Consider the following 16,683-nt stretch of genomic DNA (forward strand, 5'->3'; position numbering starts at 1 on the left):
GCTGCAGCCAAGTGGCTACAGTGCTTAATTAATAAATGCTTTTCATGTTCATTAATTGAGTCTCTGAACATGCATCTTTACTCTCCCCGACCAACAATAATAGTTTTTCTCTATCTAATCCTATCTGTTCCCCTTACTATCTTCAAAACTTTGATCGAATCGTCTCTTAACTTTCTAAATTCTAAGGAATGTGATGACCCTGGTTTGTGTAATCTCATCTCATCATTTAATTCCTGAAGTTCTAAAATCATTCTGGTAAGGCTTACCTGCACTACCTCCAAGACCAGTACATCCTCCTTAAAGATGTAGTGCCCACAATTGAATAGATTGAGGATGGAGGCAGTCTCAAAGAATGGAAGAAGCTTGAAGACCGTAAATCTATAATTTCACCTTCCGGGACACACACACTCGTCACCAGATCTTCACTCGTTATTTTTTTCAAGTCCAACAATGGTTCTTCCCTGGGTAGTCTTGTAAATTGGCTTGTGCCAACACCTACCTTGCAACAGGAATAATTATTTCATATTTTTAGAAAATTGCCTCAAGGAACAAGTTAATTTGCTTCTGTTTCCTTTGATCCCTCGACTGTTACGCACAAAATAATCTACAGTACTGTACTTTTAAAAAGAATACTGAACCAGACTTGTTGTTTGTTATTTTCTTGGTAGATTTTGAAAGAGGTTATAACATATAGCTAACCTGTAATTTCTGTAACTTAATTATGAATCTTAAAAATAAAATTGCTGATGAATGGTCTCTCTTGATATCTCATTACTTCATTATCCATTGTGTCTGAACGATTAGCTACCCCGCGGGCCCCTGTCTATGCAATTCCTCATCCACAACTCCTCTCAGTCTCTCTCCTTCCTATCATCTGAATGAGCTCCTTGCACTGCTCATAGGGCCAGTCACCTTTTTGCTTTTCTACTCCATAAAAACTTTACCCTTTGCAGTGGCGATGTGACAGCCCATCTCTCATTCCTTTCCATAGCATTAATGTTAGGATTACATTTGTGACGTTTTATTTCTTAGTGGCTGTCCTCTCCACAGGAGAATTTGTATAGGAATAAAGGATTAAATTTGTCATGGGGAGCTGGAGAGAGAGAAAGTTTCAAATTTCTTCCACCCTCTGTGTGAAGAAGTCCTTCCCGACATCATTCCTGGATTTCATGAGAGGACAGAACTGGGTCATTGTGAGGTGATTTGTAATGAATGCGTTCAGCTGCCTTTTCTTTCATTCGTTCACGGGATGTGGGCGTCGCTGACTGGGTCAGCATTTATTGCCCACCTCTGAGGGCAGTTGAGAGTCAACCACATTGCTGTGGACCTGGAGTCACATGTAGGCCAGAACAGGCAAGGATGGCAGATTTCCTTCCCTAAAGGACATTAGTGAACCAGATGGGTTTTTAAAGTAACCGACATTGGTTTCACAGTCATCATTCGACTCTTAATTCCACATTTCTTTTATGAATTCAAATTTCACCATCTGCCATGGTGGGATTCGAACCCGAGTCCCCAGAGCATTACTCTGGGTCTCTGGATTACTAGTCCAGTGACAGTATCACTACGCCACTGCCACCCTTGAGCCTTTAGTTCAGGTTGTTTGCTGCAGTCAGCACAAAGCATTGGAATGTACCACAGCAGTAAGGATGGGGAAGGTCCAAACTCAAACCTGCATCTGCTGAGGTGTAGTTCTTAATTAGGGTTTGCAGGGAAGGAAAATTGCAGGATCAGTAAGCTATGGGCTTTACATTGGAAAGACTTGTCCTGGTAGATCAAAGGATAGATAGGACGGCAGAAGGATATGATGACAGTTACCAAAAAGGTTTTAAGAGAAATGCACTGTCAGTATTAACCCAGCGATATAGTATACTTTCTGTGAGAATGGTACTGAGCGGGCAGGTAGTGCAGGAGTTGTATGGTTCCTGCGTATGAAGCCAAATATAGCAATATTATACAATTAAAATTCCCTGTAGTCGACACCTGGCAGAATTATAGCACCAGCCAGTGAGTCTGTCACAGGAATGTTTAAATTGCTGCTATCAGGAAAATATGGATGTAGTTCGCAATATTTTACTGGTTAAACTAAATATGGTAAAACCAGACTGTAATTTGACCCAGAAGCACATGTTGAAACCTGTGGGGAACAATTATGTGTTCACATGTCTGCTATCAGTGTATTCTGATACATATGTAGCTCACTTCACCCCTCTAGTGGCAGCAAATGGATAGCACTGCAACTTATCCTGGAATAATATTTGTTACGTCAGTTTAGTTGGCTGGACGACTGGTTCATGATGCAGAGCGATGCCAACAGTGCGGGTTCAATTCTCATACTGGCTGAGGTTATTCATAAAGGCCCCACTTTCTCGACCTTTCCCCTTGTCTGAGGTATCTTCAAGTTAAATTACCACCAATCAGCCTATGGTCATCTGGGACCATCGTGACTTCGCCTTTTACCGTGTGTCTTTCTACCCATCAGCAAACCTCCCATCACAGTCACTGAAATGTATTTCTTTCATCGTAAAAGTGGGAGGTGGAGGGGGGGAGAGAGGAAGGAAGAGAGTGGGGAGGAATGCGTGACCTGTATAAATATATCGAGAACACTGAAAATGGAGAACAATAGAAATTAAATGACCCTAAATTTCCTGGATCCAGATTGGATGCAAATAGTGAAATTTCTGCTTTTTTTTTACACCAATCTTACTGACATGAACATATTTGAAATGGTGGACCCGCTCTCTGTCAGAATTATTTTTTAAAAATTGTACATCAAGTGTAAAAAACAGTGTCATCTTTAGATGTGAAAGTGAATTGCTGCTGTCTCTACTATAGATCCTCAGTCTCCAAACCTCCTGATGCACACTTTCCTTTCCAATTATTGTGCAGAATGGAGATAATGCTCATTGAGAATGCCATTCGAGCTGTTTACTTCTGAATAGATGACAGAGAGCAAGGATCCTGTGATGTCTTTGCAGAACAGGAAACATAAACCGTTGGAGCAGGAGTAGACCACATGGCTCATTGAGCCTGTTCCACCATTCAATGCGATCATGGCTGATTTTGGACTTCATCCATTTTCCCACCCATTTCTTGCATCCCTTGATTCCCTGTGAGACCCAAAAGCTATCCCAGCCTTAAATTTATTCAACAATGGAGCAGCCACAAGCCGCTGGGGTGAAGAATTCCAAAGATTCACAGCCCTTTGAGTGAATTAATCTCTCTGCATCCCAGTCCTAAATGATTGGCCTTTCATCCTCTGACTGTGCCCCCATGTTTTAAATTCCCTGACCAACGGAAACAATCTCTCAACATCCACCCTGTCGAGCCTTTCAGAATCTTGTATCTTTCAATGAAAGTCTCTCATTCTTCTAAATTCCAGAGAATATAAGCCCAATTTGCTCAGTCTCTCATCATAGGGCAGCCCCCTCACCCCAGATACCAATTTAGTGAACTTTGTCTGTACTCTTTATAATGCAAGTTTATATTTTCTTAACTGTGGAGACCAAAACTATATGCTGTATTCCAGATGTGAATTCATCAAAACGCTGTCCACTGTAGTCAGACTTCCTTATTCCTCCAGTCCAATCCCCTTGCAATAAAGGCCAACATGCCATTTGCCTTCCTAATTGCTTGCTGCATCTGCATGCTAAATTCCTGCATTCTCTATACAAGCACATTAAATCTCTTTAAACATCAAACTTCACAAGTTTCTCAACGTTTAAAAAAAAATGTTGTTTTTTTATTCTTACGACCAAAGTGAGTAACCACGCACATCCCTATATTGTACTCCAACTGCCATCTTGTTGCCACTCACCTAACCTACCTCTATCTTGTTGCAGCTTCTGTGTGTCCTCACCACAGCTTACCTTTCCACCTAGCATGATATTATCAGCAAACCTAGAATCATTATTCATGAATTAGATGAAGAGACAGATAAAGGAAGACCACTCATGCAGCACAGGTTGCACTTCACTGACTTAGACCCATTTATTTTACCATTTTGATTCTAAGTGCTGGGTGGACTTGAAACTGGGAGTGTTTCAGATCTGACTTTGAGACCCGTTCTCAGGCGCCCCCCCGTATGCACTGTGCTTGAAAAAATATCAGCGATTCCGAATCACATTGCAGAAGCCTTTGGGTGGGGCTTAACGCACCCGAAACCCCGCAGCTCCAGTTGGCGCCTCCAACTGCGCATGTGCAGAAAAGAAATGATAGAATGCGGCTCCTCTGCCACATTGCTCCCGGGTCGGATAATGCCTCCCCCTGGCCCCCACAACATTACTGACCCCCTTATCCCCCCCACCCCCTCCACCACCCAGACCGATTGCGGCCCCCCCCCCCCCCATTCCTCCCACCGAGCTCATGCAGAGAGCCGTCGGACGCTCGGCACTTACCTCCTCATCAACTGGAGCGTCCGAATCGGACTTTTATAGAGCATGTCTGTTTCGCATCGAATTTGGATGGGCGAATGTGGTGGTAAAGGGGGAAGTGCTGGTAAGGTTGGGCATACAGCCCATTAAGTCAATTTAAATGCATGCAAATCGTGGCCATTTTCGGGCCTTGGTAAAAGGGGAACCGGCACCGAGGCGGATGTGGATCGCGCTACTCTCCTCGCGCCCGACTTTACCAAGTTTTCATGCCTGAAAATGGGTGCAACTTGATGGTAAAATTGGGCCCATCATCTAACTCAAGTTGCAATAGGTATTTGTCAGACCTAACTTTGAACAATCAGGTCTCCTGACAACATTGTGAACAGATGCTCCATGTTTGGCAACTTGAGTGGGTTACCTTCCAGTAACTGATTTACGTCATAAACCCCACCTATTCTTACTCTTCCAGCTGACTTTGGTGCGACCAATATGGGTGAAGCCCAATTACTCCATTCTACATTAGAGATGATGTTCTCAGTCTCAAACCTGTTCAGTTCTTGCTCCACTTTTTCATTTGGAGCTTAGGGAACTGGACAAGGCTGGAAATAACCTGGACTTGCATTCCTCAGGACCGGTACATTGGTTTTATATCCTTGGATAGGTGTACTGCTCTCACTAAACACTTGAGAGTACTTAGTGATCATATCATCACGAGTTGTGAATTTTACTTCTACACGAGAAACCTTGGTCCAGTTTAACTCAAGTGCTGTGATCCAGTTCCTTCCTAACATGGTTTTTCATCCTTCACCACAATAATGAGCAAGATTTCACATTGTTCCTTGTATGTGACTGAAATTAACACACTTCCCATTGTGGGGATTTTCCCCCCTCTATAACTTCATAATTGGTTTCTCCAGCTGATGCTGACTCAACTTCTGACAGTACAGCAATTCAGGAATCACGCTGACTCATGCACTTGTGTCAACCTTCATCTTTACTGGAGCTTTATCCAGTGCTGCTTGGACTACAATGCCCTGCAAATATTTATTGGACACCAACGTGTTTCGAATCCGATAGCTGGAATGTTACCACTGTTCATGTCAGCGGGATTTTCCCAGCTATTTTTGTGGATAGCTGTGGTAAATGGAGATTTGGCTGGTCACCAAATTCTCTGACCTCGCTGCAGTAGGAGCATGGCGTGAACGGCTGGTAAGATTGCGCCCTATGAGTCTCAACTAAGCCCTCATTGATTTGCTGCTGTTCAACAACCATGTGCAGTGATTGCCATTTCCTCCAGTAAGTGTTTTCTCTGTTTATATTCCTTCAACATGCCTTGGTAGCTGTAGCAACTCTGCCTTCAAAATGAACAATTCCGTGCACAGTGTTGGTCTAATCACAAATAACTGGACTCTTTAATATTCCTGCTACTATTAACTGCTGTTGTTCGTACCTGTTGCTTTCTCAGCTGCAGTTTGTTAAATCTGATCTCTCAAGTCATGTTTCCCCATGTCCATGGATAATCCTGTTCTTCAAAGCCATGATAAATTCTCCAATGTCCTCACTGGGCAACTGATTCCTTGCTCCAAACAAATAGATTTCTACAGCCTCTAATCGCCTGGTGCTCAAATTTACCTAAATTTACCCAGGATGGCATGTCTTTCGTGAATAGCAGGAATGAGCAGATGCTTGAGAGTTTCATATACTTTCGAGCCTGCATCTATCAAAATGTTACTCCTTTCCTTTCCCCCACTGTTTAACTAACAGCTGGATTACCAGGAGCATCAAGGATATTATTAACAGTGAAAAGCATCTCTCAGCGCTCCATATACAAACAAAACGACTCTTGGTCATGACTATACTCTTCCATTTGCCCAAGAAGACCCGTGGATGCAGCCATCGTCGAAGGTCCATCTTCAAAGGTCAATCCACCTGCCTGTACAAACGGACTTTCCACTAAGACTGGATTCTAAAAACTATTTTCAGAAAAGCTCAAAGTTCTCTTACTGCTTTGCTGGAAGCTGCTCCAACTTAACATATTCAGCTAGGACCACCCATAATACCATCCGATTGCCAGACTGTGATATCTTTACCGGACAGGAAAGAGACAGTGTACAACACATGAAGTTCAAAGTGCCCACTTAAAACTAATTTATTCTGGTTTGAATATATTAAGTTTGGGACTCCGCAGGTCTCGATAAGAGGAATTTTTAAAGCAAAAAATTAATTGCCTCATTTAGTGGTAACTTAGTCTGTAATTTGGAAGATATGTGTACAAAATCTCTGGTACAGCAATATCAGTGATTTCAGGCCACACCTCACCTAAAGATTTGGGCTCAAACCGATACCAATAATCTGTGTCATTGCTGGCATAAATGCAGGAAACTCATGTAAACCACTCTTTATGTTGGGGAGAGGATATGCGAAGAAGTGTCAGACAGTTTTGGTTCTATCTCAGAATGGGGCACAAATGATTCAGGACGTTTTCTCCAACTAATGTTTCAGCATAAAACCAACATAAATCAATAAAATGCGAGGTTCCTAGGAACAAATCTTCTCAAAAACCATTATTGCTTCGCAGATATCCACATCTGCAAACATTCAATCCCTCCACCACCGACGCTCGGTAGCAGCAGTGTGTATTGTCTACAAGATGCAGCAATTCACAAAAGATCCTTAGAGAGCACCTTCCAAACCCACGACCATTTCCATCTAGAAGGACAAGGGCAGCAGATACATGGTAACACCACCACCTGCAAGTTCCCCTCCAAGCCACTCATCATCCTGACTTCGAAATATATTGCCATTCCTTCGCAGTCAGTGGGTCAAAATCCTGGAATTCCCTCCCTCACGACATTGTGGGTCAACCCGCACAACATGGACTGCAGCGATTCAAGAAGGCAGCTCACCAGCACCTTCCAGAGGGCAACTATGGATGGGCAATAAATGCTGGCCAGCCAGCGACACCCATGTCTCATGAATGAATTGAAAAAAGTTATGTCAAAGCTACAGGAGAACCCGGGCTAATCTATTTTTATTGATATAGCTTAAGGGATAAATGTTTGCCAGAAGACTGAGAGAACATGCCTGCACCTCTTTAAATATGATGTGGAGATGCTGGTGTTGGACTGGGGTAAACACAGTAAGAGCTTTAACAACACCAGGTTAAAGTCCAACAGGTTTATTTGGTAGCAAATGCCATTGGCTTTCGGAGCGCTGCTCCTTCATCAGATGGAGTGGAAATCTGCTCTCAAACAGGGCACAGAGACACAAAATCAAGTTACAGAATACTGATTAGAATGCGAATCTCTACAGCCAACCAGGTCTTAAAGATACAGATAATGTGAGTGGAGGGAGCATTAAGCACAGGTTAAAGAGATGTGTATTGTCGCCTGACAGGACAGCCAGTGAGATTCTGCAAGTCCAGGAGGCAAGCTGTGGAGGTTACTGATAGTGTGACATAAACCCAACATCCCGGTTTAGGCCGTCCTCATGTGTGCGGAACTTGGCTATCAGTTTCTGCTCAGTGACTCTGCGCTGTCGTGTGTCGTGAAGGCCGCCTTGGAGAACGCTTACCCGAAGATCAGAGACTGAATGCCCGTGACCGCTGAAGTGCTCCCCCACAGGAAGAGAACAGTCTTGGCTGATGATTGTTGAGCGGTGTTCATTCATCCGTTGTCGTAGTGTCTGCATGGTTTCCCCAATGTACCATGCCTCGGGACATCCTTTCCTGCAGCGTATCAGGTAGAAAACGTTGGCCGAGTTGCAAGAGTAGGTACCATGTACCTGGTAGATGGTGTTCTCACATGAGATGATGGCATCCATGTCGATGATCCGGCACGTCTTGCAGAGGTTGCTGTGGCAGGGTTGTGTGGTGTCGTGGTCACTGTTCTCCTAAAGGCTGGGTCGTTTGCTGCGGACAATGGTCTGTTTGCGGTTGTGTGGTTGTTTGAAGGCAAGAAGTGGGGTTGTGGGGATGGCCTTGGTGAGATGCTCGTCTTCATCAATGACATGTTGAAGGCTCTGGAGGAGATGCCGTAGCTTAACACGGGACACGGTGGACAGAGTACCCTTTGTCGTCCAGTACTTCCCCGGAGCGGAGAAGCTACGGCATCTCCTCCGGAGCCTTCAACATGTCATTGATGAAGACGAATATCTCGCCAAGGCCATCCCCACACCCCCACTTCTTGCCTTCAAACAACCGCACAACCTCAAACAGACCATTTTCCGCAGCAAACTACCCAGCCTTCAGGAGAACAGTGACCACGACACCACACAACCCTGCCACAGCAACCACTGCAAGACGTGCCGGATCATCGACACGGATGCCATCATCTCACGTGAGAACACCATCTACCAGGTACACGGTACCTACTCTTGCAACTCGGCCAACGTTGTCTACCTGATACGCTGCAGGAAAGGATGTCCCGAGGCATGGTACATTGGGGAAACCATGCAGACGCTACGACAACGGATGAATGAACACCACTCAACAATCACCAGGCAAGACTGTTCTCTTCCTGTGGAGGAGCACTTCAGTGGTCACGGGCATTCAGCCTCTGATCTTTGGGTAAGCGTTCTCCAAGGCGGCCTTCACGACGCAAGACAGCGCAGAGTCGCTGAGCAGAAACTGATAGCCAAGTTCCGCACACATGAGGACGGCCTAAACTGGGATGTTGGGTTTATGTCACACTATCAGTCACCCCCACAGCTTGCCTCCTGGACTTGCAGAATCTCATTGGCTGTCCTGTCTGGAGAGAATACACATCTCTTTAACCTGTGCTTAATGCTCCCTCCACTCACATTGTCTGTATCTTTAAGACCTGGTTGGTTGTAGAGATTCGCATTCTAATCAGTATTCTGTAACTTGATTTTGTGTGTCTGTGCCCTGTTTGTGAGCAGATTTCCACTCCATCTGATGAAGGAGCAGTGCTCCGAAAGCTAATGGCATCTGCTACCAAATAAACCTGTTGGACTTTAACCTGGTGTTGTTAAAACTCTTACCCTCTTTAAATAGACAGGGTGTCATAATCAATATGTGACTTTCTTTACAATGCAGCAATTCTTCAGAACTGTACAGAATTGTTGAATATACTGGCTCATAACTGGGTCAACAAATTAAATATACTGTAAATACATACACGGCTTGATTTATTGGGTACAAGATATAATACAGGAATTGAACTCATTGTATGAAATATAGCATAATGACTAACTGGATTAGCATATCAGATGTCCAATAAATCAGTAATTGATCCAATGTAAATGTGTAAAATATTTGGTAAATACAGTAACTAATCCTGTCAAGGAATCAACATATATGTGCCAGGAATTTGTTGAATCTGTCAATAAAGAATGAATCTTATTTTCATTCTGGGTGGAGTGTTTCAATATGGGTTTGAGGTTAGAAAGAGCTGGAAATCAGATCTGTGCCTGAAACAAGACCTAGGTGGGCAAAAGGACTGAACAATGTCATGTTTTGGCATTTCAGGCTATGTTGGCTTTGCGGGAATCTTGGTGATTTTTTTTGTTTAATTTATCATTGTTACATGTATTAGCATTCTGTGAAAAGTATTGCTTCTTGCGCGCTATACAGACAGAGCATACCATTCATAGAGAAGGAAACGAGTGCAGAATGTAGTATTACAGTCATAGCTGGAACGTAGCAAAAGAATCAACTTAATGCAAGGTAGGTCCATTCAGAAGTCTGATGGCAGCAGGGAAGAAACTGTGCTTGAGTCGGTTGGTATGTGACTTCAGACTTTTGTATCTTTTTCCCGAAGGAAGAAAGTGGAAGAGAGAATGTCTGGGGTCCTTAATTATGCTGGCTGCTTTGCTGAGGCAGCGGGAATTGTAGACAGAGTCAGTTGGATGGGAGGCTGTTTTGCGTGCTGGATTGGGCAACATTCACGACCTTTTGTAGTTTCTTGCGGTCTTGGGCAGAGCAGGAGCCATACCAAGCTGTGATACAACCAGCAAGAATGCTTTCTATGGTACATCTGTAAAAGTTGGTGACTGACATGCCAAATTTCCTTAGTCTTCTGAGAAAGTAGAGGCGTTGGTGGGCTTTCTTAACTGTAGAGTTGGCATGGGGGACCAGGACAGGTTGTTGGTGATCTGGACACCTAAAAACTTGAAGCTCTCAACCCTTTCTACTTCATCCCTGTTGACATAGACAGGGACATGTTCTCCTCTACACTTCCTGAAGTCGATGACAATCTCTTTCGTTTTGTTGACATTGAGGGAGGGATTATTGTCACTGCACCAGGTCACCAGATTCTCTATCTCATTCCTGTACCCTGTCTCGTCATTGTTTGAGATCTGACCCACTACGGTGGTGTTGTCAGCAAACTGGTGTATAAGGAGTATAGTAGGGAGCTGAGAATACAGCCTTGTGGGGCATCGGTGTTGAGGATGATAGTGGAGGAAGTGTTGTTGCCTATCCTTACTGATTGTGCAATACATCTCGAACATGACTGGGACTATCTGGGAGGTCCTGTAGCAGACCACCTAGTTGGGATAGCATCCTTTGTTCTTTGGCTGTGTCTGTTTTGTTAGCATTGTGGATAAACAAGTGCAGCACCCCAGCTGCTACCCTGGGAAAAAACTGAGGGTGCTTACTGAAACCACGCTGGCCATTTGGCATTGACCAGGTCATTCAGGTATTCCTGCAGCACAATAACTAGTTAGTGCATGGAGTCAGACCATCAGGGACAGAGCTGGTATGGCTCTCAGGTAGGATTCACACATCCTGTGAGCTCCCGGGGCTGAGATCAGGCATTATCAGACATGGTGGTACATGTGGTGAGGATTGCATGGTCTGTGTTGGCGGGTTGTAGAACTCAGTTATGAGGACCCTACCTGGGGTGGGTCAAGTTGCATTTTGCAAACTCGTGCTGTTCACCCAATGGGGACCTCGATGTAAACATATGTAAAACAAACATCATTAAAATGAAAACCAATACGGCAGATGCTGGAAATCGGAAATAAAACTAGAAAAATGCAGCAAGTCTGGTAGCATCTGTAGAGTGAGAAAGAGAGTTAGCATTTCAAATCAAACGTCTTCTGTTCTCATGTCACTAAAATATTATCTGGTCTTTCATCTCGTTGTAGTACCTAGAACCTTGTGTGCAAATTGGGTGCTAAATTTCCCTACATTACAACAGTGACCATGTTTCAAAAAGTACAGCATTGGATATCAACTAGAGGTGCTGAAAAGTACTATCTTACTGTAAATTGCAGACGAACGGCATATAAAGCAGTAACTAATCCAATCAAAGAATTCATGTATCTTATAATCATATCTGGTAAAGACTCAAGAGTAGGTAGTTAAAGGCCAGGATAGAAAATTAGGATTCAAATTATTTTTGCATCTTTTTAAATTAATGCATAGGTAATTGTATTGCACATAATTAGCTGTAATAAATGTTCTGCTTTAGTATCATGAACACTGAACTTTGCAAGATGATTATGTTGTAAAATATCTATTTAATTTAAAGTAAAACAGAGAATTCTGGATAGGAGTGTATAATTAGAATCTCTGGTAAACACCTCAGCTTGGAGAGTGTCCATGTGATTGTAGGTTTTAAATAAACACAAATAAAAATCCATTCAAGTTAGGTTTTTTTAGCACCTTTCACAGTATCTTACATAACAAAGTAAAGCTACTGAGTGGCAGGGAGGGACCTGTTGCCGTTTTTTTTTTTAAAAACCAGAAAACTGCTCTACAAACCAAGCAGAATTCATTTAAAGATTCACTTTCTGCCCAAAGGAAAGGGGACAGAACAGGTGAGTGTCTTGAAGATTTCAGCTGAGTTGCTGAGATATGCTTTGCTGGTGATGTTCTGATTCAGAAAACATGGGAACAATTGTCAAAGGACACTGGAAGTTTTAACCTGGCATGGCAGGGAGAAGTGAACCTCTGCTGGAGTGATTTTTTGACAGATCCTTTAATGCTCCTTTGATATCAGAATTGTAGCATAAAGCAAAAACGTTTCATAAGACACATTTCGGTTGTATAAGTTAGCTATTGTGAAACATAACTTTTTATTTATTTGGATGTATCAATTGCCTGTTAATGTTAGATATATGTTGATTTCAGTCTGTGGTATGGCAAAAGGGTTACAAAGTGAAATCTTGTCTATCAGTTATTTCCGTGGAAAATTTATCTATTTTAAAAAGTTACCGGTCTTCACAGGGATGGTAACACCCTAATTTTTGACTATTGCAGAATAAGCTACGAAACAAATCAATTTAATATCATTGCTAATAATCAAGTTACTATTGCCAGTGCGCTGTGCAAAAAAAATGTACTTGCCATAATCCCCACCCTTCCCTGTTCCAAAATCACTGACCACACACTTGATCCCCAAACGGTACTCCCGAGGTCTGTGATCTTTCTACTTGATCCCCAGCAAACCCTAACCAGGGATTCTGAGGGCCATCTGTTCCTCCTCAAGACCCCCGTGATCCATCCTAATCACTTAGCTGGAATATGGAGCACTGACCTATGCAGGTTCCTATCGCAGCATCATCTACATTGCAATGAGATCCGAAGCCTACACTCTGAGGCTGCTTGGGCCTCCTCATTTGAGAATGTGGGCTGTTAATGCTCTCAGGATAGGTTGCCCAAAAACAGACACACCCAAATTTCCTATCTCTTTGATACTGCTGTGACATTTAATGAAGATTACTCTGAATCTTTTCTCATTGCAGACCGCCCACCTGGCTATGATTGACACTCTGATGATGGCTTACACTGTGGAAATGATCAGCATTGGCAAAGTGGTCTCGTGTGTCCAACAGTTCACAAACTTCTTCCCAGCTACAGAACTTCCATATGACATTGAAGATGCTATTGTCTGCTGGATAAATAAGGTGAAGTCTGATAATTATTTTGGTGTGAGGAGAGTCGGTGGTAATGAATGTGACATTGAGATAGTTGGATTCAACAGCTGTGTGCAGTGAACAGCAGACAGCGGAACTGTATATGGAATACCTTTATCTTGCTTGATTGGAAACACATAATTTATCTTATCAGGCATTATTGCTGCATCCCAGGCCTCTCTATATTCCAAGAACTTTCCCTATACAGATGTTTTTTTACAGTTGCTTCATGGAAACTGCATTGTACTTCCTATGGAAGCATTCAAGACTATTTGGATCATTGTGCCTGCAAGGATTGTTCACTTTATTTTACTCTTTATGTAGAATTTTTGAACCTCCCCCCTTGGACCTTGAGTCATTTTAGTTTTGTAAAATCAATAGAAGCAAAGTGCCTTCTATTTTATGTACAAAATAATTGCAACACCATCAACAAATGGTCCTTTCTTCAATCATTTCAGCTGTAAGACCTTCAGAGCTGAGCCAAACTCTAGCCCACATCTAATACATGTACGCACACATGTGCTTGCACACACACTCACACCACACGGCAAGACACCAACACATACGCCAAGACACCCACACACATTGAAATCTGGAATGCAAAGTAGCCAAGAATTGGAGGAGCTCAAATATCTCAGAGGATTATGGGACTGAAAGAGATGACAAAGATCCGGGGGGGCAAGGATCAGATCACGGTTGATCTGATTGTAGCTTCAACTCAATTCTACATTCTGCCTACCCCTGATAATCTTTGATCCCTTGCTAGTCAAGAATCTATTTACCTCTGCCAAAAAAATTTTCATTGGCCTTGCCTTTACCACTCTCTGAGGAAAAGTTTCAAATATTCACAACCCATAAGAGAAACATTTTCTTCTCATCTCCATCTTAAATGGGTGACTCCTTATTTTTAAACTGTGCCCCATAGCTCCAGTCTGTCCCACACTGGAAAAAGTCCTTTCAGCATCCATCCTTTTATGTCTCTTCAGGATTTTGTATGTTTCAATAAGATCACCTCTCATTCTTCTAAGCTCCAGTGGCTACAGGCCCAGCCTGTCCAGCCTTAAGACAGTGCTCCCATCCCGGGGATTAGTCAAGTGATCCCTCTCTGAACTGTTTTTAATACATGTACATCCTTTCTTAAATAAGGAGACCAAAACTATACACAGTACTCTAGGCGCGGTCTCACCAATTGTTAACAATGTTGAGAATTTTAAAATCAAGGCATTACTTAACTGGAAGCCAGTGGGGATCAGCAAGCACAGGGGTGATGGCTGAATGGGATTTGCTGCAAGTTGGAATACGGGCAGCCGAATTTTGGATAATCTTAAATTCACAGAGGATTGAAGGCTGGCAAAGAGTGTACTAGGATAGTCAAATGTTCATCTCGGGCTGAAATGTGACATCAAGTTGCAACAATCTGATTCAGCCTCAGAAAGTAGTCTGAGAGAGGGTTGGAGTTAATGGCTCAGGAACGTTAACTCCCTCTAGAATTAGCCATGTGGGGATGAAACTTCTAAAAGCTAAAGAAACATATTTTGTCAGTACACCAGTTGACCGGAACTGATGTATTTCCTGGAAACTTGTGTGCATTGCACTTGATCAGACTGTGCAACCCAAATTCAACTCACGATCACAAGCCTGGGGAAATGATCAAATCCAGACTTTTTGGAGAGTCTGAGATCCTCATGTAAACTCTTTGTGAAACTGGGATCACCACCACCACATGCAAATTTCTCTAAACCTGCCACCATCCGGACGTGGAAATAGTTAGCTGCGCCTTCACTGTTACTGGATCGAAATCATAGAATCATAACAGTTTAGAAGGAGGCCATTGGGCCTTAACGAATCTGCATCGATTCTCCGACAGAGCATCTTATCCAGGCCCTATCTCCCATAACCACATTACCCCCCCAATTCCCCGAACCTGTACATGTTTGGACTTTGAAGGACAATTTAGCATGGCCAATTCACCTAACCTGCACATCTTTGGGAGGAAACCCATGCAGATACGGGGAGAGAGTGCAAATTCCACACAGAGTCACCCAAGGCCAGAATTGAACCCGGGTCCCTAGCACAGTGAGGCAGCAGTGTGTGCCACCGTGCCACCCCAAATCCTGGAACTCCCTCCATAACAGCACCTGCACCACATGAACTGAAGCAATTCAAGAAGGCAGTTCAGCACCACCTTCTCAAGGGCAATTAGGGATGGCAATAAATACCAGCCTTGCCAGTGAGGCCTACACCCTGCAAAATAATTTTTTATAAAATGTTCAAAGACTCAAGGTCAATCAATTTGTAAATGTTATGTTATTTTCGTTCAATTTTAATTTGGTTTAATTTCTTACTTTGAAGATTAGGAATTTCAGTAATTGAACAAAATGTATTTGAGTTAAAAAGGTCATTGCATCATTGAAATTTACAGAATGAAAGGAGGCTATTCGGCCCAGTGTACCCATATTGGCCAACAACTAACCAATCAGCCTAAACCTATTTTCCAGTTCTCGATTTCTCCCTCTCACTGTCTCTCTCGCCGCGCTCTCCCCCTAGTCCTTTCCTCCCCACCTCCTGTATATCTGTCCTCTGGTAATGGCCCACAGATGTTGCTGATGAATTAGTGGTGTAAATCTCAACAGTCAGAATTCTCCAATGTTGTAAACCCCACCACCGCTGCCAGCGAGAACAGAGAATTTGGCACTCAGCTAAATCTCCATTCACAACAGTGGGACTGGAGAGTCCCAGCCACGGGGGAGGTCGGAGAACTCTAACCAACAAATCAGGTCCTGCCATGTGCACAGTTGTCAGTTCGGTTTCTCTGTATCATTCATTGCTCATTATGATAATGTAAGTAGCCATTAAATCACTGGTCAGTCATGAATGTTTAAAATTAAGAGGGCAAACCCATATTTATATTGGATAACCGTGTTAACCTTGTTTCATAATTGATTCAGGTAAATGAACATTTGAAGGAAATAGTCAGCCAGGAGCAGAAGCAAAGGCGACCACAAGGGCCAGAAACACATGGGAGTCAAAGGGTAGGAATTGAAATTGAAATTCTGTTAATTATATTTTCGTTTGTTCGGTAAACAACGATATTCATGTCCCAAAATAGTGCCTGTTCTCAACAAACTTCTTTCCACCCACAGAATGTGTCAGCTCCTTTACTGGTGGAGTGATAATGTGAATATCTAATTTTCACTTATAAATCATTGCCAACTAAATCGTTACAGGCAGCATGTTGCTGTCAGAAATAATTGTACACTGAGATCCATAAAATGCAGTCAAGTTTCACGTAAATTAGCTGTGTTTAATTGTTTGTAGGTGGTGGAATCATTGAGAATAGAAGTAAATAGATACTTTGCTCACTGTACTTATCAAGAGATTAAAAATCCTGCCAATGGATGCAGGTATGGTTGATGAATAGTCTACA

At 42.9% G+C, this 16,683-nt stretch overlaps 1 protein-coding gene across 2 annotated transcripts in view; it reads left to right on the forward strand.

The window, feature by feature from the left end:
• Window positions 1–16,683, forward strand: part of camsap2a (calmodulin regulated spectrin-associated protein family, member 2a) — a 153,424-nt gene that overhangs the window by 74,747 nt on the left and 61,994 nt on the right. For both annotated transcript variants that reach the window (XM_078218188.1, XM_078218186.1), the window contains exons 3-4: window positions 13,086–13,247; window positions 16,205–16,288. In XM_078218188.1, the coding sequence (XP_078074314.1) occupies window positions 13,086–13,247; window positions 16,205–16,288 (246 nt within the window). The remainder of the gene's footprint in view (window positions 1–13,085; window positions 13,248–16,204; window positions 16,289–16,683) is intronic.

Source organism: Mustelus asterias, chromosome 8 (assembly GCF_964213995.1).
Source record: "Mustelus asterias chromosome 8, sMusAst1.hap1.1, whole genome shotgun sequence".
NCBI classification, from domain to species: Eukaryota; Metazoa; Chordata; class Chondrichthyes; order Carcharhiniformes; family Triakidae; genus Mustelus; species Mustelus asterias.